We start from the raw sequence: 27,142 nt of genomic DNA, 5'->3' as shown, positions 1-27,142 counted from the left end.
AGGCACAATTTGTCATTTTTAGCCATACATTGCATGTCTTTGCAGTGGGGATATGCCCAGTGTTTCTCCATCTGTGTCACTTCTCTCCTGTGCTTTCACCCCTTGTAATCCGCTGCTCCCCATGCCTACTCTCCTGTTCCCCTTTTTGATTGTACCTAACTCGCATCATTTTCCCATGCCCTCTTGCTCTTCCCCATGCACCATCAGCCTGTGACCCTCCTGTGTTTCTTCTGCACTGCTCATTCTCACCATGTTCTTTTTCATACCACTGTTACCCTAATGAAGAGATGCTATTCTCCACAACAAACATTAGTATTGCATTTGGAATAGGAATTTACTTTACTTTGAATATGCCCAGATTAGGGGCAGCCCATCATGTTGCTCAGATCACAGCAATTACTTACAGGTGCATGCCTACCGCCAGAGCAGCTCGATTAATTGCTCGGATTCACTCCACCACCCCCCGCTCTCCTCACCCTGGCCATCCGCTCTCCAATTTTTCTTCTGTCCTCCACGCTCTCCCTCCCACTCACGTGGCACCTCTAGCACTCCTTTCCCGCCTTCCTCTTTGCAGTGTGCAATCTTCATCCTTGCCTGCCATGGACATGGAAGACGGGCTGCATTACGTCCATTTGCTATTTCCATGCTGTCCACATTTTTTGTGGCTTGTAGTTTTTGTGAAAACACATGAGCCATGGTAAATGCGGCCCGTTTCCTCACATTAAAAAAAGAAAATTGGAACCCATGGCAGGGATGTGAATAGCCATTACGATTAGATTGGTGGGTTGTACTGGGTAGGATGTACCTGCCATCCTTATTAAAGGCACTCACAGCTACGGCCAACTAACCTTCCGATTATGGCTAACTTAACTTGTTTAAGATGGAAGTGCAGAGCTTAGGGGTAGGAAAGATACAATCCATCGATAAGATCCCTTCAGGCAATCATGCCATTGACTTCAAGAGGACAGGGCTCAAACCATTTTCTTGCTTACATGCTCTTCTGGTGAATTTCAAAAATAATGAGTTCTTCTTGAAAGGGCCGGATTCTAATCACTCAACAGCTAGACTCTAAACACATTTGCAATGGTGAACAAAAACTGGAAGGCAGATGAGCCAATAACATTATGAAGGATTGCTCCGTTGGCATGATAAGCTATGGTTCTTAAAGGAGGTGAGAGGTAGGCAGTGTAGCATTCAGTTCTTGGTATGGTAAAGCAGGTGTTCCTGGTTAAAAGCAATCATCACTTCACAATGGTAGACAGAATGGCACTTTTGTTTCAGGAAATTATGATTGCCAAAATTAAACTATGAAAAGAAACAATGAAAGGGGCTGTAATGCAACAGTTACTAGTAAGTCATAAAAGGGGTGTGCTAATTCTCTCTCTCTGGATGGGTTCAAGAATGTCTTCTCTTCAGGAGAATAAATTAGAAAACCACTTTAAAGAAGGGTACATTAAAAATACCCTATAGAGGAAATCGGATTTTGGATCAGATGATTAGATCTTGGATTCTAGGAAACATTTAGGATCAAGAGCGAACAGGGCTCTTTTTTTTATCAAACAGGAGGCAATATGTAAACATTTTAATTGAACTGATATATTGGGCACAGATAAAGGCAAATACAAATAAAAAATAAATAGATCCGGGCAAGAAATAAGGAACATAAGCAGATACACTGAACAAGTATTGATGAGGGCGAATTAAAAGGAAATATGAGATAAGGTCTGATCTAATAGCTATGGTCTAACAACACTCATAAGGATTCTACTAAGACGAACTGGTGGCCAATTGAAAAGTTATATGCCATTAAAAACGATACTCGAAGGCAAAATTAGATTTCATTTTTTATTGCCATTAAGCTTTGGACACCCTCACCACCATTTCTTATATTTCCCTAGGTTTGCAAGCTTTATTATTCACAAAATGGAAAAGACGTCTGTGTGCACATCCTGGATCTCTGCATGTCCCTTAAAGGTTAAATTATTTTCAATCAACAAAAGTTAGTTTCTCCTTGCTGCTGGAGCAATGCCTAGTCTGGGGGTAAGGTTTGTGAATTAATGTAATTCGGCTTGTGTTTTGAATGTGTTTGTGAAGGAAATATGGAGCCTATCGACTGGCAAGTTCCATATTTCTCCTGCTGCTTGCAAAGGTCAACTCTCTTGCGGGGTAGATGTCTGTGTTTTTACAGGTTTTACTGCAATCCTGCCTGTTTTTAAAGGGGCACAATGGGTACCAGATGTCCAGATCAAGATTTCTCTTGCCTGCGAGTCAGCAATTGGAGCAAGCTCATTTGTTTTAATCCCATTCTGTTCTGTTTTCCATGTGCTATGTGGGTTCACGCTACTGCCAACTACTGACCTAACTAGGCAACTGCAGCTCAAGGAAGTGTTTGGAATGGGTGTGGTATATGTAAGTAGAATTCCAGAACAGCCCAGCCTCCACAACGCCCAGGAATCCTCATAGTTTGCTTGCAGAGCCCAATGGCTGCTGGCACAGCATCCTCGGGGCTGTGTGCTTTTAAGAGTCATATCAGAATATTACAATTTTTCCTACTGTACAATTGGTAGTGGTCATTCCAGGCAGGACTTGAGCATTACTTGATGTTCTATAGCGGGTATACAAAGCCTAGAATCTTCCTCAATAGTTCTGTGTGTGTGGCTTTACGAAAGAGGACTGTCCTTCTGGGAAATTATTGGAAACCCTGGAACTGAGCAGATGGTTGATTTCTAAAGTAAGATGTAGAGAGACATTGTGAGTGACAGTGGCAACCTCTTATGTGAAGAATTTTAATATTTTCCCCAAGACGGTTTAGATTTATATATTTATTTTAGCATCTGTTAAGCGCGCTAAACCTGTAGGCCTACGGGTTTCTCGTCCAAGGAAATAATGAAACAGGATCTACTCAAGATCCACACCAGAGAACAGAGTGAGGGTTTTGACAATACAACACTGTGCCAGAAATCTCAGGGACCTAATTCACCCTGCCCTCTAACCCATTCAAGAGTGTCTGCTTTATCTCACAGGCCTCAGACTGCAACATCCTAGTCGCACCTGAGGAAATGACCTGCCTTTCCTCCACGCCCAAAAACCAGTAACGACCCACTCTCACCTGACATTGTCGTGCTTCTGGATGTAGATTTTATGGAACATCATGTCTTCTTTCTTGGTATTAATATCTTCCTTCATTTCCATGGCAACATGCCGGGGAAGCACAGACAGAAGTAGGCGCTCCTAGAAGAGGGAGGAGATGTGTGGTAGTATGGATCTCGTGCTAGTGCCCCCCACCGCCTCGCAGGCTATTCCTCAAACACCTGCACCATCAGAAAGCTGCCTGGTTCCATTCCTCAAAGGCTGCATATCAAACAACTTCACCACAAGCAAGCAGACGAAGTGACCTCATTTGTAGGCCGTGCCTCCGATAGCTTCAGCAGATCACCATGTCAAACAGGTGCCTTAACTTCACCAAATATAAAGCGAACGGTGCTGTATAAGGGCTTTCTCACCCACTTCCCTCAAGCGTTTGTACTTGCTACATGCTCCCCCCATACATGCTGCTTCAACCCATCTACTGTTTGTGCACTTCACCCAAACTCCCACCTCACCAGTACCTGTTGCTGGTTCTCCCTCTGAAGATGCAGCCGAGCCTGGATGTAGCCCCGAGTCTCCTGGAATGCTTGGCGCTGCGACACTTCAGCTGGATAATGGGTGCAGATCCCGATTATGTTCGTGCAGAGAAATATCAGGACATTAGCACTGATCTGAAAGACAAGAAGACGCATAATGAAAGGCAAAACCGATGGTACAGGAGCATACAACTGCACATGAGTTGGGGTGATGGTGGTAGACCATTGTGAAATCTAGGTGATTGACAGAGGTGTTTGCTAACGGCAGAGCACAAGGATGGGCATCCAGCAAGCTCAAATCTATTAGCTGAGAAGAGCCTTTGATGAGCAAGCAGAAGGAACTGGAGAAAAACTGGCAGTGAAACGGTCTCACTTACATATAGAAATCAGAAGTAAGCTTCATTGACCTGTTCAAATGATAGAAAGGTTGATGAGAAAACCTACGACAAAGGGTTACCAGTCAAATGGTCGAAAACATTTGGTCGACAGGACAATTGGTCGACACCATTTGGTCGAATGCCAAATGGTCGAATTTTTTTTTTTTTTAACCCATGTTTTTTTTTTTTTTGGGGGCCCCCCCCCAACCCCCTTTTTTTTTTTCCCCACACGAAAACCCACAAAACACATATATATATATAAAAAAAAAAAATTCGACCATTTGGCATTCGACCAAATGGTGTCGACCAAATTGCAGTCGACCAGTTTGTTGTCGACCAGTTGACTGGACACCACGACAAAGAGGTCTGCTTGTGTTTATGTTATGTTTATTGAGTTTATATAGAGCTTTACTCCAAAGCGCTTTACAGGAAAACAACAAGGTACAATAATGAAAAAAGCATATTACAAACTTGAAACAAACCAGTGGTACAGTACGTAGAACAATTTACTCAAAAGGAGGAGGGGGAAGGGTGGGAAGCCCCCAGGTGACCTCCTACCCCCTGAGGTGATTACAGCATCCAATATGAAGTCATTGGGAGGAGGGGGAAGGAGGGAGGGGAAGGCAAGGGGGGGCAGGGGTTTCAGGGGGGGAGAGAGGTAGGGAAGGAGAGTCAGGAGGGAGTGGAGAAGAAGGGCTTTCAGGGAGGAGCGGAAAGATGGGTAGGTGGGGGAGGAGCGGATAGAGAGGTAGGGAGTTCCAGTGGAGGGGGGTCAAGAGTTGGAAGGAGCGGAAGCGTGAGGAGGCACAAGGGGCTGGGGGTACAGTGAGAAGGTAGAGGTCAGCTGAGCGGAGCGGGAGGGAGAGTAAAATGAGAGGAGGGAGGAAAGATAGGGGGGCGAGGTCATGGAGAGATTTGTAGACAAGGCAGAGGAATTGAAATTTCAATTGTGAGAGGAAGGGGAGCCAGCAGAGTTGAGACATTGAGGTAGAAATAGAGTCTCGAGGGCCAAGAAGACAGAGTACGGATAGAGGAGCGGTAGATGGATTTTAGGGGAGTCAGGTGAGAGACAGGGAGTCCAAAGAGAAGAGAGGAGCAGTAGAAGAGACGGGAGGAAATAAGGGAGGAGATTAGGAGTTTAGAAGCGTGAAAGGTGAGGGAGGAGCGGATCTTGCGGATGTTGAAGAGGTGGTGCCGATAGGCACAAAAGGTTAGAGAGATGTGGTTGGAGAAGGAGAGAGGGGAGTCAATATGGAGGCCAAGATTGCGGGCGTGGATCTAGATGGGGAGATTGGAAGGGGGAAAGTGGATGAAACGAGGAGGGGAAGGTGAGAGTGTTCGGAGGGAATTATTTACTTATGCTAAAAAAAAAAATACTTTAATTATTTAGGGAATTTATTACTTATGCAAAATGAAGCAACTAAGCAGGTTTGCTCAACAATCTTGTAGCTGCCTAGCTACAATATAATCAATTTTATAGGTAGCATATCTTAAATCACAACTCTGAAATAACATACATGGGGCCTCATTACACGTTGTGCGGTAAAAAACGGCATTTACCGGCATGGCGCTATTAGCGTTTCCGCCCTCGCAAGTTAAATTGCGTACCATTACGAGTACGCGGACACTAGCATAGCGCCATGCCGGTAATGACCCTAATGCCATGCCGTAAAAGTCCCCAAAAAGTCCCTTACCGGCTTCGACCAAAGTGCTAATAGCACCTCCGCCCTCACGCTACATGCAAATTGCGGTCACTGTTAAAAAGCGGAAATAGCGTCATCGCACAGGAACGGGAAAGAGCATGGCGGCCATCTTTAAAAACACAATCCATTGCCTTCCTCTGCATCCAGGACCTCTTTCCAGGAAACTCGAACACAAATTCTTCCCGGATAGCCCGAAGATGCCCAAGGCCGTGAAAAAAGCTGCAGATCGCCAGCGAAAAGAAAAATTCAGCAATGAGGAGCTGATCATGCTCACTGAGACACTTGCGGCAAATGCCAACGTAGTCTTCAGCAATGACATGCGGCGGGAGACCCCCTCAAGAAAAAGGCCATCTGGGCAGAGGTTGCCCACAAAGTCAGTGCGTTGGGCACCACCACCCGCACAGTCAAGGACTGCCGTAAGAGGTGGGACGACCTCCGGGTCCGTGTCAGAAACATACTGTCAGTGAATCGCAAGCTGGCAATGGGCACAGGAGGTGGCGCCGATTCCCCTCTGAAACTCCGGGAGTGGGAGGAGACCTGCGCCTCCACAATTGGTGTGGAATCGGGAGTTGGAGACATGGAGCATGGTGTGGCCACTTCATCCAATGGAGGCGAGTGTATACATCAAACAATGCACAGTGAAGGGTGAGGGGGGCCCCCAAATATGTGTCCATATTCAGGCCATGGATCCAGCCACATACATGCATGCATCACCACATACACGTGCAACACAGACCCATTCATGCATGACCCACCCGACATCCCCATTACCGGAATCCAAAATAAAGAGTCCCCAATGCATAGAGAGGCATGACGTAAACATTCTGCATAAGGCACGTTGAACCATAAACAATGATATTCCCTATTTTGCCCCCTACAGGATCACAGACAGACATTGAAGGCCCACGCACTGCGACAACTGCTCCCCCAGCAATGAAAAAAAGCCCAGGAGAGATGACAGGGGACACCGCCACCACCTCAAGGGGAACCGGGAGGAGTGTTCAGCAGCAGAGGGCCAAAGGCAGCAAGAGCACCAGTTCCACACAGCCTGAGGCCACGGCTGCTGCTATTGTTGCACCCACGCCAGTGTGTCCCATTACATGTGAAACCAGCACGGAGGGCATGCACTCTGCTTTCACCAGTTCAACTGGTGAGGCAGCAGCCGCCGCACCACTTTCGGACGAGGAGGCAATTGACGTTCTGGATCGAAGCCAGACCCCCAGCCCAACATGGTCCATTGAGCCTAGCCCAAGGCCATCATCAGGATCAGGTAGCCATGGAGGATCAGCCACCCACACCGTGGAAGGGGCATGGAGCCCTCAGGTGTCCTCACCTGATTTCAGAGGCATGGACCAGGGCGCAGCAGCCACCCCAACAGCTCGTAGCACGCAACATGACCTTGCATCCATCAACCAGAGGCAGGTAGAAATCACTGTGCTGGTTGGGCAGCCTGTGGCCGAGGCAGCCCGTCTGAGGGATGACCTCAGTATGTATGCAAGCCAGACAAGGGAGGGCATGGAGGCCTGCACGAACAGGATTTGCGAGGAAATGGCCCAACTCAGGCAGGCCATGACACGTATTGCGGACGCCATTGAGAGCCAATACCCACCCCCAACACAGGATCAACCGGGTACCACCTCCTCTGCGAGTTTCTGGCAAACAAGCCCCCCTGCGCCGCTCTCTACGCAACTTGAGGCGCACAACATCCCAACCACCCAATGGCGGAGGAGGCACTGAGGATTAGGGCCAGCAAGGACTAGGTGGCACATGTGGAGCAGGACACGTACACACTATAAGGCTCACATGGGGGTGTTGTGAGGGGAGGGGGGAAAGGGTGTTTTTGGGAGTGTTGTGGGGGGAGAGGGGAAAGGGTGTTTGCACAGTTGGCGCCATGCACTTTTTGTTCACATTCTGATCACAATACACTGTTGAGAAGTTGAAACACAGGCTTGGTCTTCATCATTGTGTATGTGTACTTTATTGGGGAGAGGGTCCTTTGTGGGCCTCACCACATGCATCAGGGCAACAATACCCATCTCCATCCATAATAGTTCTCCCTTGTATCTAAATTTGATACATCACATGCTGACGCACATCGTGTCCCTCCTGGCCATCGCCTCTTGCACGTCCTGGCGGACCATTTCACCCATCCTCATCCCCATCAATGTCATCCTCCTCTGGTGGTTGCATGTCAATGTCAGGTGGCATAGGCACATTCCGTCTGAAACACATTTTGTGCTGCATTACACATGCCATGGTTATGTTCGGCACTTTGTCATGGCCGTACAGGAGAGCCTCACCCAGGCCGCTTAGGCACCATAGCTGTGTCTTCGAAAGGCCAAATGCCTGCTCTATCACGATGCGGGTACGGGTATGTGCAATGTTGTAGTCCTCTTCCTGCTGGTCCTGTGGGTTCCGTACAGGGGTTAGGAGCCACCTCTTCAGGGGATAGGCAGCGTCGCCTGTATGTGGTGAAGAATGGGTACCTGTTACCGGTCACCTCTGGTGCGGCCTGTACATGTCACACAAATCATCTTTGCATTGTGATTGAAAATCACAACTACCAACATGCATGCAGACGATCTGCGTGACTGCAATGTGCAAAGCTGAGCTCGACCATGCAAGTAGACATGCCCGAATCATGCCTCCGACAGTAATAGAAATGGCCTGGGTGAGGCCAGGTCTCAGGTGTCCCTGGGCCCAGGCAAATATAGTACCACACTGCCAGTGTACTGCCATTCCGACATCCATGTTGCCATGCTGTGAAGCAGCACTTCAGTGGTGCTATAGTTGTGTGGTTTGATGCTATGGCTAGGGGGGATCCCTTTGCATGCATTCAAGGGCACATTGCTGTATTGATGTTGTGCTGCCCTAATTCTGTATGACTGTCTTGACGGCATGTTGCTGATTTGTGTATTATGTGGTGTGGCATGATGTGCAATGTGGGTGCGGATGGATGTGTAATCTTTTGAAACATGGATTTTTTTCAATGTTGTGCAGCTTCAAATTGCATGTGGTGTCTTCTCAAGTACATTGTGGCCTTCCCTGATGGACATTGGCGTACATCTGTATGTCCATGTGTCCTATGCACGACAGTCAACACCGAGTTGGAGTATGTATCTCTTCCCCCCCCCCAATCACAACGCCATGTGAACGCCCTGCTACTCACCAAGTTGCCACGATCGTTGTCCGGCTTGTCGCACCATGTTGCGTCGTATGGTTGAGTTCTGCAGGACCATTGAATCATGGGTTGATCCGGGATATCTGGCACAACAATGTGTGATTGTCTTGTTTGCGTCACATGCCATTTTGACAATGATGGAGTGGAATTGTTTTCTGTTTCGGTAGACTACTTCATTGTGATGTGGGACCACCAATTCCACATGGGTACAGTCGATGGCCCAGATGCTACTTGGGATGCCTGCCAGTGAAGAGAAGGTAACTTTGGTGTTTGCAATCTCCTGGGCAGGAATATGTGTTCATGTGCAAGCTTCAGGAGGGCATTGAGTACCTGGTTCAGCGTGCGTGAGAATACAGGTTGTGAGATGCCAGGCATCTGCCCCACACTATGCTGCTAGGAGCCTGTGGCCAGGAAGTGGAGCACAGTCACCACCTTCAGTAGAGGGGGGGATTGCAGTTCTGAGGTCTATGAGGCTCACAATGTCATCATGTATCTTATCCACGATGCTGGTGATGGTATCCCGGTCCAGACGGTACAGGGTATGTATCTGCTCAGGTGTTAGGTTAAATGAACTGGCTTGGATCCTGGGGATTGTTGGCTGCCTCTGTGGTATTTCTGGGTGCCCTGGTGGCGCTTGCTGCGCCTGTCTTGCCATCCTCCTACTCCTCCTGCGTCTCCTCTGTGCTGCCTGTTGCTGGTGCTGCACTGCAATCATGTCCTCCAGCCCATGTAATGCTGCTGGTATTGGAACCATCTTGGTGTAGGAAGGGGTGTGGTGTGCTCTTTTGTGCTGCCAGTCTCCATTGTCTCCACCTGTGCTGATTGTGTCCACACTGCTCAGGTCTCTTTACGGGTGGGAACACTGCTCAGGTCTCTTTACGGGTGGTCCGCGATGCTGGTATTAGCGCCATGCCGGTAAGGGGTTTTTGGGTCTTTACCATGCCGCTATTGCCATGTCCGCATGGCTTGTAATGGCGTGCTATTAGCGCCATGCGCGCGCCCACGGACTTGCCGCTATTAGTGGCACCGTACTTACCGGTTCCGCTAACAGCGTCAAGTCCGGGTCGTAATTGGCTGGGGAATTTAGCGGTACCGGTAATCCCTTACCGGTACCGTTATTCCCTTACCGCACAACATGTAATGAGGCCCATGGTTTCTTTAACCCTGTAACCCTAACCCACCCCACCACAAACCATATGTTTATAAATGGCTACTTTGAGTTGAGTGTACAAGCCGACAACTTCACTGGAGGAAAATCCCTCATTGAAATTTGGGACACCACACCAATACATTTGGTGAGCATAATGTTGACATCTATTCAAGGTCCATTGACGGACACAGACTTGGCAAGATGTAGCAGGTCTATTGACGGACACATACCTTGCAAGATGTAGCAAATGTGGAAAAAGCATGTCAACATCAAATTGTCAGAGGCCAAATACAAGATTGCTTCATTTAAACTAAAGCAACGCCAAGAGTTATTGGAAAGTCCCCAGGCCATCTTGAAAGTAGCAGACAATTGGTGGAAGAATGCATGGTCCAAAGCTGAAGATTTTTGTTTACCGTTGTTCAAATATAGATTGATCAGGCATGGCTAGAAGCTCTATTGAGGTGCTTGCTTCAAGAGAATTATGTCAGGTATGAGGCCTGCCTGCTGCTATTGAAATTATGCAGAGCTGGGCATCTCTGATTCTTTGATCCACCCACTAACCCCATTACAGACATGGTTTAGAATGTGCTTCGGCTTCAGTAGGAAGTTATCCAAAAATGAATTGCTTTCAATAGGCCTGAGCAAGAACTTTTAGCAATATTTCTTCTTTTTTTTAACAACTTTATTTCTCAGGAGCATAAGTTACAGACAAAGATATGGGGAGCAACAAATAGTAACCCCGTCCTTGTCTTCCTCCATTGTCCCTCTCCCTCTCTGTGTTCCATCCACTCATGTGTTTTAACGCTAATAACTAAACTCCCGTACTCCTTCCTTCCTCCCTCCTTCAGTCCCTCCCTCCCCCGCCACTGCAACTTTCAGTATTTCAATGTTTGGGTGAGGCATAGCGTCTCTGTCCGACACACTTAGGAGTCCCCAGAGCAGGGCTGTCCCCTCGGCTCACCAAACTAAATAATGAAATCCCTGCGGAGTAACTTAGGCTTAAAGTACATTTGAAGCGGCATCCATATGTTCAAGTACTTCGAGTAGGAGCCATATGCCATTGCTGTCACCTTTTCCATGGCCATCACTCCCCATAGTCTCACCCAACACATAGTCACTACCGGCCCCCGCTTATTTTTCCATGCCTGCGCCAAGGTGATTCTGGCTGAGCTCCACATGTGTGTGGTAAGGGCCGCCCTGCTTCCAGTGTTCGCATTGCTCCCTTCAACAGCCTCGCCCAGTAGCACCACTACCGGATAAAAGGGCAGTTGTGTCCCGGTTATTTCCTTGATATGGCTCAAGATCTCCTTCCAGTAAGTCTCCACCACTGAGCCAGTCCACCACATTTGGATTAGGTCCCCAGGTTGTCCACACCCCCTCCAGCATTCCATGGGGTAGTCTGGATTTATGAATGCATACCTTGTGGTGTCATACCACCTCAAAGTTTATACGCCGCCTCTTTAATTGAGGCACATTTGGAGCTTTTGGCGGCTCAGTGCCACATGCAACTGACTCCCCGGAGATTTGTTTCCCCACATCTACTTCTCATTTCTGCATGTACGGTAGGATTTCTTCCGGGTCTGCCTCCCCCATCAGCCGGTACAATTTCGACCCCCCTTTTTCCAGCCTCCCCTCCTTTACAGTGAGTTCCAGCCCTATTGGGTCCCAGGTCGCTCCCTCCCGAACCTGTGTGTTGGTAATCCAGTGTCGGAGCTGGATATAATGGAAGCGTTCCCTCTCAGGAATGTGAAATTAGGCTTTACAACCTTCAAAAGTTAGGGGTGACCCCTCTGTGTTCCCCCAATGCCAAGGCCTGTTCCCCTCCTCCCCAGTATGCCCAGAAGTCAGGCCGCATCCTTGGTGTGAAATCTGGGCCACTGATGCAAGAGGGCCTCCCCCCACCTTCACCTTTTTCACCCGCAATGCCTTATCCCAATACCATAGGGTGGCCTTGGTAGTTTCCAGTAGTGTGCCTCCTTTGCCTCTATGCTGTGCCGTGAGGAATCCCAGACTCCCAAGAGGTGTCTTAGTTGCCTCTTTCAAGGGCCGCCCATCGATTCTGGTTTTCTCTGGGTGTCCATTGCAACATGGGTGCTACCTGTGCTGCCCATAAATACCTGCACAATTCTGGTACACCCAGCCCCCCAGAGCCTGTGGTCTAAATAGGACTTTCCTGGGAACCCTTGGTTTCTTCCCCCTCCAAATGAAAGACATAACTTCTTTCTTGAAATTTTTAATTGCTGGGCCCGGGATGCGTATTTTGAGGGCTCCCGTCACATACAAAAACCTAGGGAGTAGGTTCATCTTGACTGCTATTATGCGTGCGAGCCATGATAACTCCTGCATGTCCCATCGTTTAAGATCTCCAATCAATGTTTAACAGATCCGGGATATTGGGCCCATATAGCCTCTCGTAAGTGGGCGTCAGGTATACGCCCAAGTCTTTCACAGCTTTCTGTTCCCACTTCAAAGGATACCGGCTTTCCCAATCTGATACATGCTCTGGGATCTCGGTCATGATAAGTGCCTTGGATTTGGGGTAGTTCATGTAGAACCCCGAAACCCTTGCAAAACGGGCCAGCAGCTCTATGACCTTTGGGAGTGAATTTTTTGTGTCCCTCAGGAACATGAGGACATCGTCCGCATAGAGAGCTACCTTTTGAGACCCGCTAGTGCCCACCTCCCCCCCTCGGATTCCCGGCTCATCGCGGACCCTCTGCGCCAGGGGCTCCATGGTCATAGCGAAAATCAATGGTGACAGTGGACACCCCTGCCACGTGCCCTTCTGGATGGGGAAACTGTCTGTGAGCTCCCCATTAATATTAGCTGAGTGAATAGGGTCCCATAGTCAGCCAGTACCATACGGGTAAAGACTGGCCCGCACCCACATTTTTCAAGAGTTAGCTGTAGGAATCCCCAGTGTAAGCTATCAAAGTTCTAGAGGCGTCCAATGCCAGCAGTGAGAACCGCTGCCCTGTCCTTCGTCCCCAATCTGTGGGGTCTATGACTGTACAAATGTTATCATGGGTTTGCCGCCCTTTCACAAATCCTGCCTGATCTGGGCGAATTATTTTCAGGAGGATATTTGCTAGCCTCCGGGCCAGGACCATGAAATACATTTTTGCATCCCCATTCAGTAACTAAATCGGGCGATAGCTAGCACATTCTAGGGTGTCCCTGCCCGGTTTCAACAATAATACCGTGGTATCTGGGCCCAGGTCCCGCAAACCCACCCTGTTTCCCGAATATGGCTAAATAGTTGTGTTAGGGGGCCCACCAGGATAGACTAAAATGTCTTACAATATGCATTGCTTAGCCCATCTGGGCCTGGAGATTTATGTCCCTTCAATGTCCTTATGACCTCTCCCACTTCTTCCTCAGATACTGGTGCCTCCAACATTTGTCTGTCTGATTCACTAATCTGTGGGAGAGACACCTTGCCCAGGAATGCTACTTGCGCTTCCCTCTCCAAGTTGTCGCCCTTCAGGTTGGCCGTGTAATACGAGTACATGACTTCCTCTATCTCTTTCTCCCCTCTCACTAGGTGCCCCTCTGGACGTTTTTGTTGGGCGATGCGGTTCTGGGTTCTCTGCTGCCTTAGTTTGGCAGCGAGGAATCGGTTGGCCTTATCCCCATTTCTGTAATAAAACTGTTTAGTTTGCAGAAGGAGATGGGCAGCTTCTTCTGCCAGGTCCATCTCTAATACCGCCCTGACTTTTTTGAGTTCCCGCCACCTTTTTTGTGAGCCCTTGTCTTACTCTGCCTCGGCTGTGTAAGTTTCGCCTCCAATTCCCACCTCACCCTCTTTCCTTTTAACATAATTCGCCGTATGTGCAATAAACTCACCCCGTACCACCGCTTTACTAGCGTCCCAGATAGTGGCCCAATCTACCCCTTGTTTTCCTTAAAGTAATTCTTCAAGGCCCGTTCTATATCTGTTCCGAGAGCCAGATCCTTTAAAATAATCTCATTGAGACGCCATGGTTTACAAATCCGTCGTCGCGGAGTAAGCGGCTCCAACTCTAGGGAAACCAGCGCATGGTCCAATAAGCATTGTACGCAGATTTCTAATCCCGTGACCTGTGGGATCAGGGTGTCTGAAATGGGTACCATATCGATCCGGGAGTGGCCCCTGTGCATTGCTGAATAGTGGGTATATGCTTTTTCCTGCGGTCGAAAGAATCGCCATGTTTCTATTAGGAGCTCCATAAGGAATCTTGCCAGGGTCTGCCTGCACATGGGGTTGTTGGGGGTAGCTGGGAGTGTTTTGTCCATTACAGTGTCCATTACGCTATTGAAATCACCCCCCATCAAGATCTGCCCCACTCCCCAGTTTGCAATTTTGGGCAACAGCCCCAACAAGAACCGATCCTGCCTCTCGTTAGAGGCATAAATCGCCACCAGGGTAACCTGCTGACCCATTAGCATCCCACCCAACACCAAGTGGTTTATAGTCATAATGTCGAAAAAAAAATGTCGAAAATAATAATGTCGACATCCTATACTTATAATGTAAAAAGTCATTTTTTCGAAAAAAAAATGTCGACTTTTTTTTTGACATTTTGACTATAAACCCTTAAAACTATCAACACCTCACCCAAAACCCCCCTGCCACCCCCACACCCCCCCACACCCCCCAACCACCCTTTCACCCCTCATACTCAACACATACCAATTATTTATTTATTTATTCAATAAATAAATAACCTAAAAAAGGATAATTTACTATGGGGGGGTCCCCCCCCAACCCCCCCCTCACCCAACACCCCCCTGCCACCCCCCCACACCCCCCCAACCACCCTTTCACCCCTCATACTCAACACATACCAATTATTTATTTATTTATTTATTCAATAATTAAATAAATAAAAATTGTATTTACTATGGGGGGGTCCCCCCCCAACCCCCCCTCACCCAACACCCCCCTGCCACCCCCCCCACACCCCCCCAACCACCCCTCATACTCAACACATCATATATATTTATTTATTCAATAAATAAATAACCTAAAAAAGGATCATTTACTATGGGGGGGTCCCCCCCCCAACCCCCCCTCACCCAACACCCCCCATCCACCCCCCCCCACCCCCCAACCACCCAACCACCCCTCATACTCAACACATCATATATATATTTATTTATTTATTTATGCATACACTAAATTAAATTTCGAAAAAATATCGAAAAATGTCGACATTTTTGTTTGTCGACATTATTGTTTTTCGACATTAATTTGTCGACATTTTGACTGTCGACATTATTGATGTCGACATTATGACTGCACACCACACCAAGTAGCGGCCCTCTGGGTCCCTTTTTATAAATTGTTTCTCGAATCTGATCCCCCTTGGCAAGTAATATGCCCACTCCCCTTTTTTTGTCCCGCTAGAGGCAAAGTATTACATGGGAAAGACCCGATGCCTTAGTCTATGCTCGTCCTCTGGAAGCAAGTGTGTTTCCTGCATCCATACCACTGACGCCCGCATATCAAAAAGCCTGCTCATGATTGATTTGCTCTTAATTGGGGAATTGAGCCCCTGGAGATTTAATGTAACAAAGGTTAAATCAGTCATTGCTGAGGTGTAACCGCATGCTTGTCTCGATGCTATTCTGCCTTTTTGCCCCCCCCCCCCTCCAAGGTGTCCAGTATGTGTCCTGGGTAGCCTCCACCAAAATATGTATTTCTATTTCCCTCCCATCACCCCCAACTTCTAACCCCCCTTTGAACTTCAACTGGAAATCTCCCCTTGGTGGTGCCACAAGGGATCACCGGGTTTACTTTCCCCTGGGAAATTTTGGGTCTGGTCTCTCCAGCCCCCCTACCTGGCCACCCCTCCCCCAATGTGTGCTTTGAAGCCACTCTATGCCTGCCCCGCGCCCGACAGGCCACCCCCTTGGGCCAAAGAAGCCTTTTTATTCCCAGTCTCCTGGTTACCCTGGATAAACCAGTCTTTTACCTTCCAGGCTACTGCTCACACTGGGTACACAGCCTTAAGTTCCTTGTTGCGACCCCTCGGACGAGGATGCGCCAATTGCCATTGTTCCTTTTTAGATTTACCTTCCCTTTCCCTGCTTCCAGGTAGGGACTGCTCCTCATCTTTGCCTTTGGTGCCCCCTTCCTCCCTCATGAGACCCTCCATGCCGTCCTCCTTTGTGATCGTGTACCGCTGTCCCTTCTTAGGTTCTTCTGAAGTTGAAAAGTGGAGTAGACTATGTGTTCGATCTAGGACAAGGCCCGTCATCCTCCGTGCCTAGGATGTGCCGGAACAGATCTGTCACATATTGCTGCAGGTCGGAGTAAGCCACGGACTTCGAGATCCCACAAATTCATATGTTTCGTCTAGATCTGTTCTCGGCATCCTCCCGTCTATCCTGGACCTGCTCCATTTGCTTTTCGAGTTCCTGCACCCTTTTAGCTAGTTCATCTTGCTCTTGACCTTGTTTGGCCACTGTGGTCTCCACGTCATCGACCCTCCTCTCTACTGCCATGACCCCTTTGTTGAGGTTGCGATGGACTTGGCTAGATCAGATGCACTGTCTTTGATGTCCTTTTTTAACTCCTGCAGCATTGCTAGCAAGTCTGATTTTCGGATTGGCAGGTCCCCTGCCTCCCGCAAACCCTCTGGAGGGGAGTGAATTTGGGCTAGTGCTTGTTGGCTGCATTTCTGTGTTCCAGCGGATTGCATCCAGGTTTTGATGTCTCCCGACTCCGCACTTTTCAATTTCGTAGCTTGTTTGGACATTTTGCCTGTGCCGGGGGGGGGGGGATGGGCGTTCTCGCCTTGTGCACCCTTATCACTTTACTCCAGACAACTGGCACTCTGGTCTCCCCGAGATCCCCTCCACCGTGCCCCGAGCTGGGCACCCTATTGATCCGATTCGGAAAGTCCCTCCTAAGCTGTGTGGCTTCCCGAGGATCAACGTGTGTGATTCCGCAGTTGCTGAGTTTCCCCTGATCTCCACTTGCCTCTCAGGTCGTACTGTTCCCCAGATCTGGTTGCCTCCTCTATACCTCGCCACTCGGGCTACCACAACAATGGCGACGCTTCTTTTGCCAGCTCCACGACACCTCAGGGTTATCCTCCAGCTATTTCCCGTACTCTGCCATTTCTTCTCCCCCCTGTGCTTCAAAGGGGTGGGTTGCTCAGGTGAAGCGGTCCGTTACCATCCTACAACAATTTGAGGGGACTATTACAGCATTTCATGCAAGTCACGGTCGTGGAGCAATTTCACCAGCAATAAACCTATATGGGTGGCAGGCTATCCCGGCCGCTCTATATGGGGCTGAATTGTGGGGGCATGCACATTTGGAAAGATTGTCTACCAGTGAAAATTAAAATTCTTAAAAAGATTGGTTCTACTTTATAAGAGCACTCCCTCTGCATTGTTATTTCTAGAGTTGGATGCAATTCCAGTGGCTCCTCTAGCATCCATCAGCACAGCCCTTTTTTGGTTAAGATTGTGGAACTAGGAAGGACTGGAGAAATACAGAGACGCTTTGAGACATGTGATGTCTATGGGGGGAGGCAATTTCTCGGAAAACCCCCAAAATCAACTGTCCGGAATAAGGAAAGGGCAAAGGTTACGTATGGCACAAAGAGCAACGGGCCAGTTGGTGGCCGGTGCCAGGGAACTAAAATTGGGCCCTGCCTACCTTGAGCTTGTGTTCCCAGGCAGGAAACCATTTCAAAATATCATTTCACCCCCGTATGAGAAATCCCTTTATATGCGAGTGAGACTAGGGACCCTCCCAGTGGCCAGCTTCACGCACACCAGGAAAGAGTCAAATTCAGATAAACGTGTGTTGTTCGGAGAGGCGATAGAAACAATGATGCACGTTATATAGCTGTGTGGGAAAACGAAACATTTGTGGCATATGTATCTGAAGCCCGTACTGTTGGAAACAGGAATGAGAGATATCAGAACAGCAATGTTATTTTTAAAACAGAGTATTTTCCCACATGTAGTTTTTGCGGTTGCTAGATATACCCATAGATCTTGGTTGCTAAGAAAGAAGCTAACAAATCTGTATACGCAATGTAAGTAGGACATGAAATAACGTCAGAAGCTGTGAGCAGGGCTCTCCTCTGTTTAGTGTCCCCAAAGGCTGTTTAATGACATTGTGATGAACCTATATTGTCAAGATTGCTACTTTTGCCTATCTAAAGGTTGATGTAGGATAAAGAGATGATTTTTAGAATATCTGCTTTATTACCTTTTATGGATTTGATGTGTTTTATGTACTGACATATCAAATAAAAGTGTGTTCACTGACAGAATTCAACATGTTCGGCTAAAAAGAAAATTCTCTTGGAGAAATATATTGGGCATACGCACACGATAATCTTATCTTAAAATAATATTCAATGACTAATTGTTAGATTATTGAGGAGCTAATCCTCATGCCGATTCTACTGTGGATCTGCTTTAACACCAGATTACGCAACCCTCTGCTGATTCTACTCTTAAAAAGGTGTACAGGACTAGGATAGGTAAACATTTAAAAATGCGGCCTTCAGATCTTTTTTTCCATAGACCAGATACTGTGGAAGCCAAATGCTGGTGACATGTCCTTAGAATCTTGTGAATCTGGACCTACTTAGACAGTTGGCCTTGCATGAACCCTTTGTGGACCCTCAATTGTTTCTGGTTCATGAGCCCTGACACGAGCCCCATGTAACCGGTAAAAGCACCCTGATGCCTCTGGGTTTGTGTGCGCTGTACAAATGAAATATTAAATACATGACCATGGATTAGTAGGACTGACTTGCGTCCCTCACCCGGGCCTCATTCCCCAGAGTGCTGAGGCTAAAAAAAAGAAAATTAAAAAAAAAAGTATCAGGCATTGCCTGGGTGTCCCTAGGACTTGGGAGTAGTAGGGGCACAGGATTTGCTCCCCCAGATTAGGATGTGTATCTATACAGATACATAAAGACACCTTGTGGCCAAAAAAAGACAACTTTCTTATGGCTTATATATGTGGAACTCAAAGGATTAAGTGAACGATCTGTGGAAGAAATTATATGTCGCTCACCGTAGTGACTAACATACTTCTAGTGCATAGTCCCCTTTCCTCCATATTGTATGGGTGTCCCTTGCTAGGGATGGGAAACCACCTTTTTCACCAAAAAAATGCGTCTTCCCCCCTTTAGATTTAGTTGCATGCAGGGGCGCAGCCGGGACCCTGCAATCCTCTGACTCTGCCCACTGGCACCACTCCTCAGTCCCCTTTGACGCGTCGACAATATTATAATTGCTTAATCACAGGTTTATTAAGAGGGAGAAAGATGAGATGTATGGAGGAAAGGGGATTATGGTCTAGGAGTAGGTTAGTCACTACAGTGAGTAACATAATTACTCCTATGTTCCACCCCATTTCCTCCATACTGAATGGGTGATTGCAACTGAATGCAGCCGTGGGGAGGAGAGTTGCCCCTCTAAGAAAACAAGTTCTTCAAAACGGCCTGGCCAAATGACGCGTCAGATCTGATTCTGGCATCCAAGCAGTAATGTTTGCAAAAGGCTGATGGGGCAGCCCAAGTAGCCGCCTTGCTGATAGTCTGCCATGGAACGTGTCTCTGAAAGGCCACAGGTGTGGCCTTGGCTCTGATGGCGTGGGCCTGCATGTTTGCTGGCAAAGACATGTGCTGCCCTTCATATGCCTCCATGAGGGCCATCACCATCCACCTGGCTAAGGAAGACTTGGAGGCTTGACAGCCTGGCTTTGACCCGCCAAAAGTGATGAACAAGGCATCCGATTTATGGAAGCTCTTTGTCCTGTCCAGGTAAATTCTTAGGGCACCCCTAACATCCACAGAGTACAATACTTTCTGAGCCTCATCCTTTGGATCCCCATAGAATGTTGGAAGTACTCTTTCCTCGTTAAGGTGAAAAGATGACACAACCTAAGGGAGAAAGCAAGGCTGCGCCCTGGGCGCCACCTTGTCCCGGTGAAATGTGGTATACGGCTCTGAAGCCACCAGAGCAGGTATCTCACTGATCCTGCACACTGATGTAAGGCCAACCAGAAGAGCAGTCTTTATAGTAACCAGCCTGATATCCGCTGATGCATGGGCTCAAAAGGCTTACAGGCCAGGTCGCCCAGCAGCACGTTAAGGTCCCAGACCGGATGTGGGTGCTTGACTGGGGAATACATTCTGGTCAGGTCCGCTAACTGCTTTTTGACCACAGGATTGGAAGAGGAAAATGGAAAATATGTTATCACCAGAGTTTGTGTAGGACACTATGGCCACCAGATAAGTATGACAGGAGCCTACCTGCACCCAGGAGTGAGTCAGATGCACCGAGAAAGTTAATATATCGTCCATTGAGCATGCCAGAAGCTATTTTGTTTGCCTTGGCCCAGTGACAGATCCTGGTCCATTGCTTCTGTACCGACTCCTTGTGGAGCTGCTTCTGGCCCCCTGAATTATAGCGAGGTTGGCCTGCGACAGGTGAAGATGTTTCAGGGTGACTTGTTCAGGAACTGCGCTGCCAGGGCTAACTTCTGCAGAGAGGGGTGAACCACTGTGCCTCCCTGCTGGCATAGTAAAGGGGCTGGACCCACCGGAAGGGGGACCGGAGGCTGATCCGACAGCCAGAGTTGTTCTGAGAACCAAGGTTTGGCTGGCCACCACAGTGCTATCAAGATGAGCCAAAGCCTCGGTGATTCCTTCACCTTGCAGATGACCCTGTGCATCAACGCAGTAGGGGGAAAGGCGTAGGCGCTTATGTCGTTACCTTGAAGCTGCAACGTGTCCCCCAGAGAGCCCATGCCTTGCCCCATCCAGGATGCAAACTGGTGCATCTCCTGTTGCTCCTGGTGGCGAATAAATCCGCCCGAGGGTATCCCCACCTGATGAAGATCTCTCCCAGAAGATCCTCGTTCAACTGCCACTCGTAGTTTGTGACTCCCAGCCTGCTGAGCCTGTCCACCTCCAAGTTGGATTCCCCAAGGAGGTGGACTGCTGATAAGCAGATGTTCGCCAGTGCCCACTCCCATATGTCGACCGACAGCCTGCAGAGGGGAGGAGACCTGGTACCTCTCTGCTTGTTGATGTATGTTGATGTAATACATGCATGTAGAGTTGTCTGTCTGAATGCGAACAGACTTGTTGACAATGGGGAGGAACACTGAGATCCAGCCATATGGCCATCACCCCGAGCCAGTGGATGTGCTCCAGTTGCCCTTGCTGTGACCTGACTCCATGGACAATATGGTTGCCCAGGGTAGCGCCCCGTCCCCCTAGGGATGGGTTTGTGGTAGTGGTGAGCTCTGGGGGAAGCTGCCTGAACGGCCTGCCCACTAACAGGCTGGAGTCTGCCCTCCACCAGGAGAGGTCCTGGTGAAGGTGTTGTTGTATGCTGGCTGAGAGCCAGTCTCCTGATTCCAGCAGGCTGAGAAATGATGCTGCAGCGTCCTCATTTTGAGCCTTGTGTGTGGCACCGCCAGGGGGCTAGCCACCATTGTGTCAGTTAGGTGCTGGCAACACCACGCCAAGGTTACTGGTCTGCTGACAAAATGCCCCTTGGTCGTCTTGATTGCTGTGATCTTATTTGTTTGTTTATTAATTTATATAGCCCACCAAACCCAAAAGGTATCTGGGCACTTAAGAATAATTGTTACAAGTATGCATAAGCTTAAGTTACAAAGGTCACAGTAAATATATACATGATAATACAAAAAGATAATACATTATGCCGGTCCAATATCACAGCGAGTAGAGAGCTCTCATCTGTGCAGAGCCTGTGATTGCAGGTTTGAATCCCGACAGGGCAAAACTCAGCCTTTCACCCTTCCAAGGTCGATAAATGAGCACCACACACCGTGGGTAATAATAAGCAGCGCTCAGATACCTGAGGGTTCGTAGCGCTATATAAATGCTAAATTATTATTATTAAAAAAAAGGTACAGAAAAAACGCATTTGGCAGTCAGTGGCCTTAGTTAGCTCGACATGAGTCATGTAGCAACATACGACAGGTTTTAGGCTATCCCGGGAATGTCACTGCTCCCTCGCTGTGAGACAGTTTATGGTATTTCACCTGAATGTAGGGAAAGGTTGGTCTGCTCTCAGAGCAGGAGGGAGGGCGTTCTAGTATTGTGCCGCCATAACGGGAAAACTGCTCCCACCAGCTTTTAGTTTATATCTGGGTACTGACAGAGAAAATGAGTTAGCCGTCCTAGTGGGACGCACAGTGGATTTTCTGATAATTCTCTCAGAAAGGTAGGGTGGGGGCAGGATGATTGTGACATTTGTGGGTTAATGAGACAGTTTTATGGAGAATTATGCCCTTAATAGACAGCCATTTATTCGGTCTCCTTGTCTCAGAAATGTGCTCTCTCCTAAATATGCCTAGTGCTGTTCTAAGAGCATTGTTATGGAGAATTTGGATTTTATTGACAATGTACTTACTCGCACCCAGGTATAGGGCATTGCAGTAGTCCAACTTTGAAAGGATGAGGGCTCTGGCTAGGATGGTACAGCTTTCTTTGGAAAGAAAGGATTTGCATGCCCTAATACGCTTACAAGTTTATGCTGTTGCAGAGGCCATGGCATTGACTTTTTTACTTAAATTGAGAGCTGAATCTAAGTAGAAGCCTAATGTTTTTACCTGTTTTACCACTTTGATGTTATTCCCGTCAATGTTGAATGAGGTATATTTGATATTGAGGTTAGTTACAGCTCGTAGTATAAGAAGCTCAGTTTTATCATCATCTGGGCAGAGGCTGAGGGAGGCCACCCATGCCTGGATGATTAGATACATTTTGTTGACAAGGGCCACATCTATATCAGTCTCCAGTCAGAGGGATGAGGATCTGGTCGTCATCTGCATAGTTAGTGTGGGAAAGGACATCTGCATAGTTAGCAAGGGGAAGATCCTCTCCACTCTTGCATCCCATATTAGTCCCAGGAATTTTAAGGACTGCGTGGGAAGTAACTGACTTCTTGAGGTTGATGGAGAGCTCCAACTCGAATAGCATGTGCATAGGTGTGGCAGCTGTGTGCTCAGATGAGCCAGTCGCCAGTATGGATTAATGTGGTGGCCCTCCGCCGGAGGAGGGCTGCTACAGCATTCATCAACCTTGTAAAGACCCCCGGAGCTGAATTGAGGCCAGAAGGGAGAACTTTGTATTGGAAATTAAAGCCCATTATCCTGAATCGGAAGAAGGAACTATGGGGCTCACAAATCGGGATGTGCAAGTACGCATCTTTCAGAACCATGGAGCACATCCAGTCTTCTCCACATAGTGTCTCTGCGATGAGCGCTGGAGTAACCATCTTGAACTTTTGAAGGAGAAAGGAAAGATTCAAAGATGACAGGTCCAGTACAACTCTCAGGCCCGCCTGGTTCTTTTTCTGTATGGCGAAGATACGGGAATAGAGGCCCATGTCTCGCTGTGAGGCTGGAGCCTCCTCCATCGCCTGACTCGCCACGAGCGAGCGGATCTCCGCCAGAAGAGTTGCTGTCCCAATCTGTGGGAGTCAGGGGAGGAAATGGAGGTGTTGACAAGTGGAAGCCTGGGGACACCACTGAGAAAATCCATAGGTCGAACCTTGCCCGCCAGGATTGAAAGTGAAGGGCAAGGATACCCCCACCGGAGAATTGTGGATCTGGATGGCACCATCACGGTTTCTTTCCTTCTGAGTCTGGTGTCTGGGAAGGGGACTGGAAGAACTTATTTGACGATTTGTGCTGTTTGCGCTGATGCTGGCTGGGCGACCTATCCGGCTGGCTGCCTCAACCTTCGCTCCTGAAAACCCTTGAAGCCACCAAAGGTACGACCTCTGTCAGAGCATGGGTGACTGGCTATAGGTCATGGAAAAAGACTTGGTTAGAATTGACTGAAACAAGTCCCCCCCCCCCCAACCCCTCTCAAATGGCAGGTTCAGAATGCGATCCTGCATGCCAGGGTTTAACTTGGCTGCCTTCAGCCAAGCTGTTCTCATGTCTGTGGCGATGCAAATCGCCCTTCCTGCAGTTTTGATGTGTGCCACAGTTGACTCCATGACATCCTGGGCCACTATTTTCGTCCCTGCCAGACCTGCCTTGAATCTTGCCCGACTTTGTGCGGAAGCTCAAGAAGTAAGACTGCCATCTCCTGCCAATTTCTTTGGTTGACCGCAGCAAGCATGGCATCTGCATTAGCCTGTCTTGGGTGGAGCGTGACATTGAAATAGATTTTCTTCCTTTCCTAAGAGGGCCGATGTGGAGGCGTGTGGCTTGGAATACATAGAAGCCGCCGCTATAACTGATGAATGAGGTTGAGGGTGTACTGCCAGAACAAGAGCATATCCCTCCACCTGTCTATACTTGGTATCTAACCTCTTGTTAGTAGGCTGTGTGGAATGTGGCTTCAGCCAGCCTTTTTTGGCTAAAGCTTCAACATCCTTCTGCAGAGGGATGCCGGTGCTTGTGGTTGAGCAGATTGTCAGTACCTCGGCCAAAACCCCCCCCCACCTCCGGTTGTTGAACCTGCACAGTTGAGGGATCCCCAGATTTTCAGCGACGCCTGCCAGCCTCTCATGGAAGGCCCTAGCTGAGGAGGATGTTTCCTGGTATTCATCACTGTCTGTGTACACCCGCTGTGTCCTGCAGGTCAGGAGCTGCTGGTGGAGTGTGGGAGGGGTGGAGGGGATGCGGGCAGCTGTGGAGTGCTAACTGGCAATGTCAGTGGTTGCGGCGGGGGACGAAGTCGCCGTGACGATAGGCCCCTGGCGGGTTGTGGTGGTTGCAGGAAACTGGGCCAGTAAGTGTGCCAGGGCCTGGTTCCATGTGATAATATCCCCGCAAAAATATCGCCATACAAAAGTGTTGCCGTATTTTTGCAGCGATATTACCCCATGCAACCTGCGGGGACACTACCGCAACCCCCATATATTTTAAAAGGGAGCGGGGGACACCCCCGCAACCCTCTCATCCATTTACCCCATAAATTATCCCCACCAAAAATATCGCCTATGGCCATTCCCGACGACCATATGTACGGCGATATTTTTGGTGGGGATAATATTACCCGATACCCAGGGCCTGGACCATGACAAGAGGTTGAGGCGGTACAGGACGGAGCATGTACTGGATGACCCCTCCGAGTATAGTGCCCATTTAAGGGGATCTCATGAGGGTGAGGAACTTCTCAAAGAACCTGTCCTCTCAAACTGGTGAGGAGCCTGTGGGAGTGGGAGAGGGTCCTTGAACCTGTTGCTGTGCTCTCGCCGCCACTGGCTTGGCATAGCATAGCTTGGATCTGAGAATCGCCCTTGTGCGGATGCAGTTGGGTATGAGGTGGACCAAGTAACTGATGTTGACCAATCGCACCTTGACGTGCGTTCCGATGCCTGCGTGTTGGACTGTGAAGGTCCTGGAAGCGCTGCCATTTTGTCTGGCCAGGCGGCTAATTTGTCTTGTACTGTGTCACGTGCTTGGTGACCGATGTACTGGGACCAGCTTCCGCATGTGCGCTTGGTTGCGAAGGCTCAGACCTTCCCTGCACCTCATGTAGGTACCTGGGAGGCGGAGTGCTCTTGGGCATGGTACCGGTAGTGCTTTTAACGCATTTAGGCGCCCCCTGGGGATCAAGCCCGGTGTCGGAGCAGAGCCCCTCGTGGAGATCCCCGGTGCAAGAGCTTTGCGGCCCCTCAGCGGTGGGACCGGGAGGGTCCGTGGACCCCTCAGCCACATGGCCGGTAGCTCCTCAAGCCTTGGTCCCCTTGCTGGCCTTGGGGCCTTAAAGGCCCCTCCCACTTGGACGCTTTCCAGGGAAGGAGTCACCCTTGTTGGGTGCCAGGGAGAACAGGGCACCTACCTTTGGCCTGGTTTTCCTCTTGACGCACTCCTTCAGGTTCTCCGGTTATGATCTTGCGAACAGCTCATTCCACCTGGCCAGGCGGTTCTTCAACGAACACTGGGTAAGCATGTTGCATGCCAAGCAGCTATCCCAGCCGTGGTCTGGACCAAGGCACTTGAGGCAGAGCGTTTGTGGATCCAACGTGGTGAAGGAACCCTCACAGGCCAGACACTTTCTGAATCTTGCCATCGTAGACATGCGCCTGGGCGGAGTGTGGCACCAGAGAACAGAGTACCTTAAATTATCAAGAACTCACTTTGGAAGAAAAAAGGGAAAGAATATCCCAGGGAAGAGTGTGTCCAATTACAATGCCAGAGGGCTAATCCAGGAGCGCTGGTGAAATCTAGGGATAGCGAAAGTGACATCACACTACCCTTGACCTCTGATGGCATCACATGAAATGTCATTTGACCCTGCCCCCAAGTGACATCACAGGAAGTACAACATTAAGTCTCCAATACCAGCCTCCACAACATTGAGCCTTCCAGCACACACCTCAAACCCAGAGCCAAGCCAGTGGTTATGAATGATATGAAACCTTCCAGCCATCTCCTCTGTGTGATGCAAATCAAAGTAATTACAGGTTTTTATTCATTTTAAAATGTAAACAGTAGCAGCAGCTCCATGACATCACTTCTAGAAAAGACCATGTTATTAGTTTCTTTGGTCCTTTATATGTTGCTTGATGCCAGCCACCTCCAGCTTCCAAGCACTGAAACAGGAACTGAACCCATGTTGCACTGCATGCCCGTGCTCCCAAAGCAATGTGTTGCCCCTGAGCTACCTTTCCAAATAATTTTTTTTTTGGTGCGAGGAAGAAACAGATGGTTTACTTCAAAGGGGGAGGGCAACTTCATGTAAATTGATTAGCTCATATTGCATCCATCTACAGTGTGCCTGTGAAGCAGGTCTGTCAGATCTGGGTTAGGTCACAGTGCCCAGGCAGGATTGGTGCCAGAAGTCACTTGGGCGCACCCATTTCACAAAGGCTAGTGGTGGCTCACTGGATGTGCAAAGCAGACAATGAAAAACACGGATGAGATTTGCGCTGAGTACTGCAGGCTCCTCTTACCCATTCCCAGCTAGCTAAACTTAGACCCCCATCAGTACTGGGTATGAGCTGCACAGACAGCCCAGCCTCTGAACCAAACCATTCAGGCATTCTTCACTAATGGACTGCCAACCTGTTAGTGATAGTGGCTTAATGGTTTTTCCTGTATCCTGGTTATTTCTCCAACGAATGAGATCTAGATTCCAGGT

General features: G+C 48.7%; 1 protein-coding gene across 1 annotated transcript in view; it reads right to left on the bottom strand.

Annotated features, from left to right (window-relative positions):
- The window catches only part of ADCY6 (adenylate cyclase 6), an 820,353-nt gene that overhangs the window by 440,830 nt on the left and 352,381 nt on the right, over positions 1-27,142 (bottom strand). The window contains exons 4-5 of the mRNA XM_069653856.1: positions 3,609-3,758; positions 3,110-3,231 (exon numbers count right to left, since the gene is read on the bottom strand). Coding sequence (XP_069509957.1) covers positions 3,110-3,231; positions 3,609-3,758 — 272 coding nt within the window. The remainder of the gene's footprint in view (positions 1-3,109; positions 3,232-3,608; positions 3,759-27,142) is intronic.

The sequence above is a fragment of the Ambystoma mexicanum genome, chromosome 3q (assembly GCF_040938575.1).
Source record: "Ambystoma mexicanum isolate Mex_15411 chromosome 3q, UKY_AmexF1_1, whole genome shotgun sequence".
Lineage (NCBI taxonomy): Eukaryota > Metazoa > Chordata > Amphibia > Caudata > Ambystomatidae > Ambystoma > Ambystoma mexicanum.
Note: the sequence above shows the minus strand (reverse complement) of the source record. Positions and strands in the feature narration are given on the sequence as shown.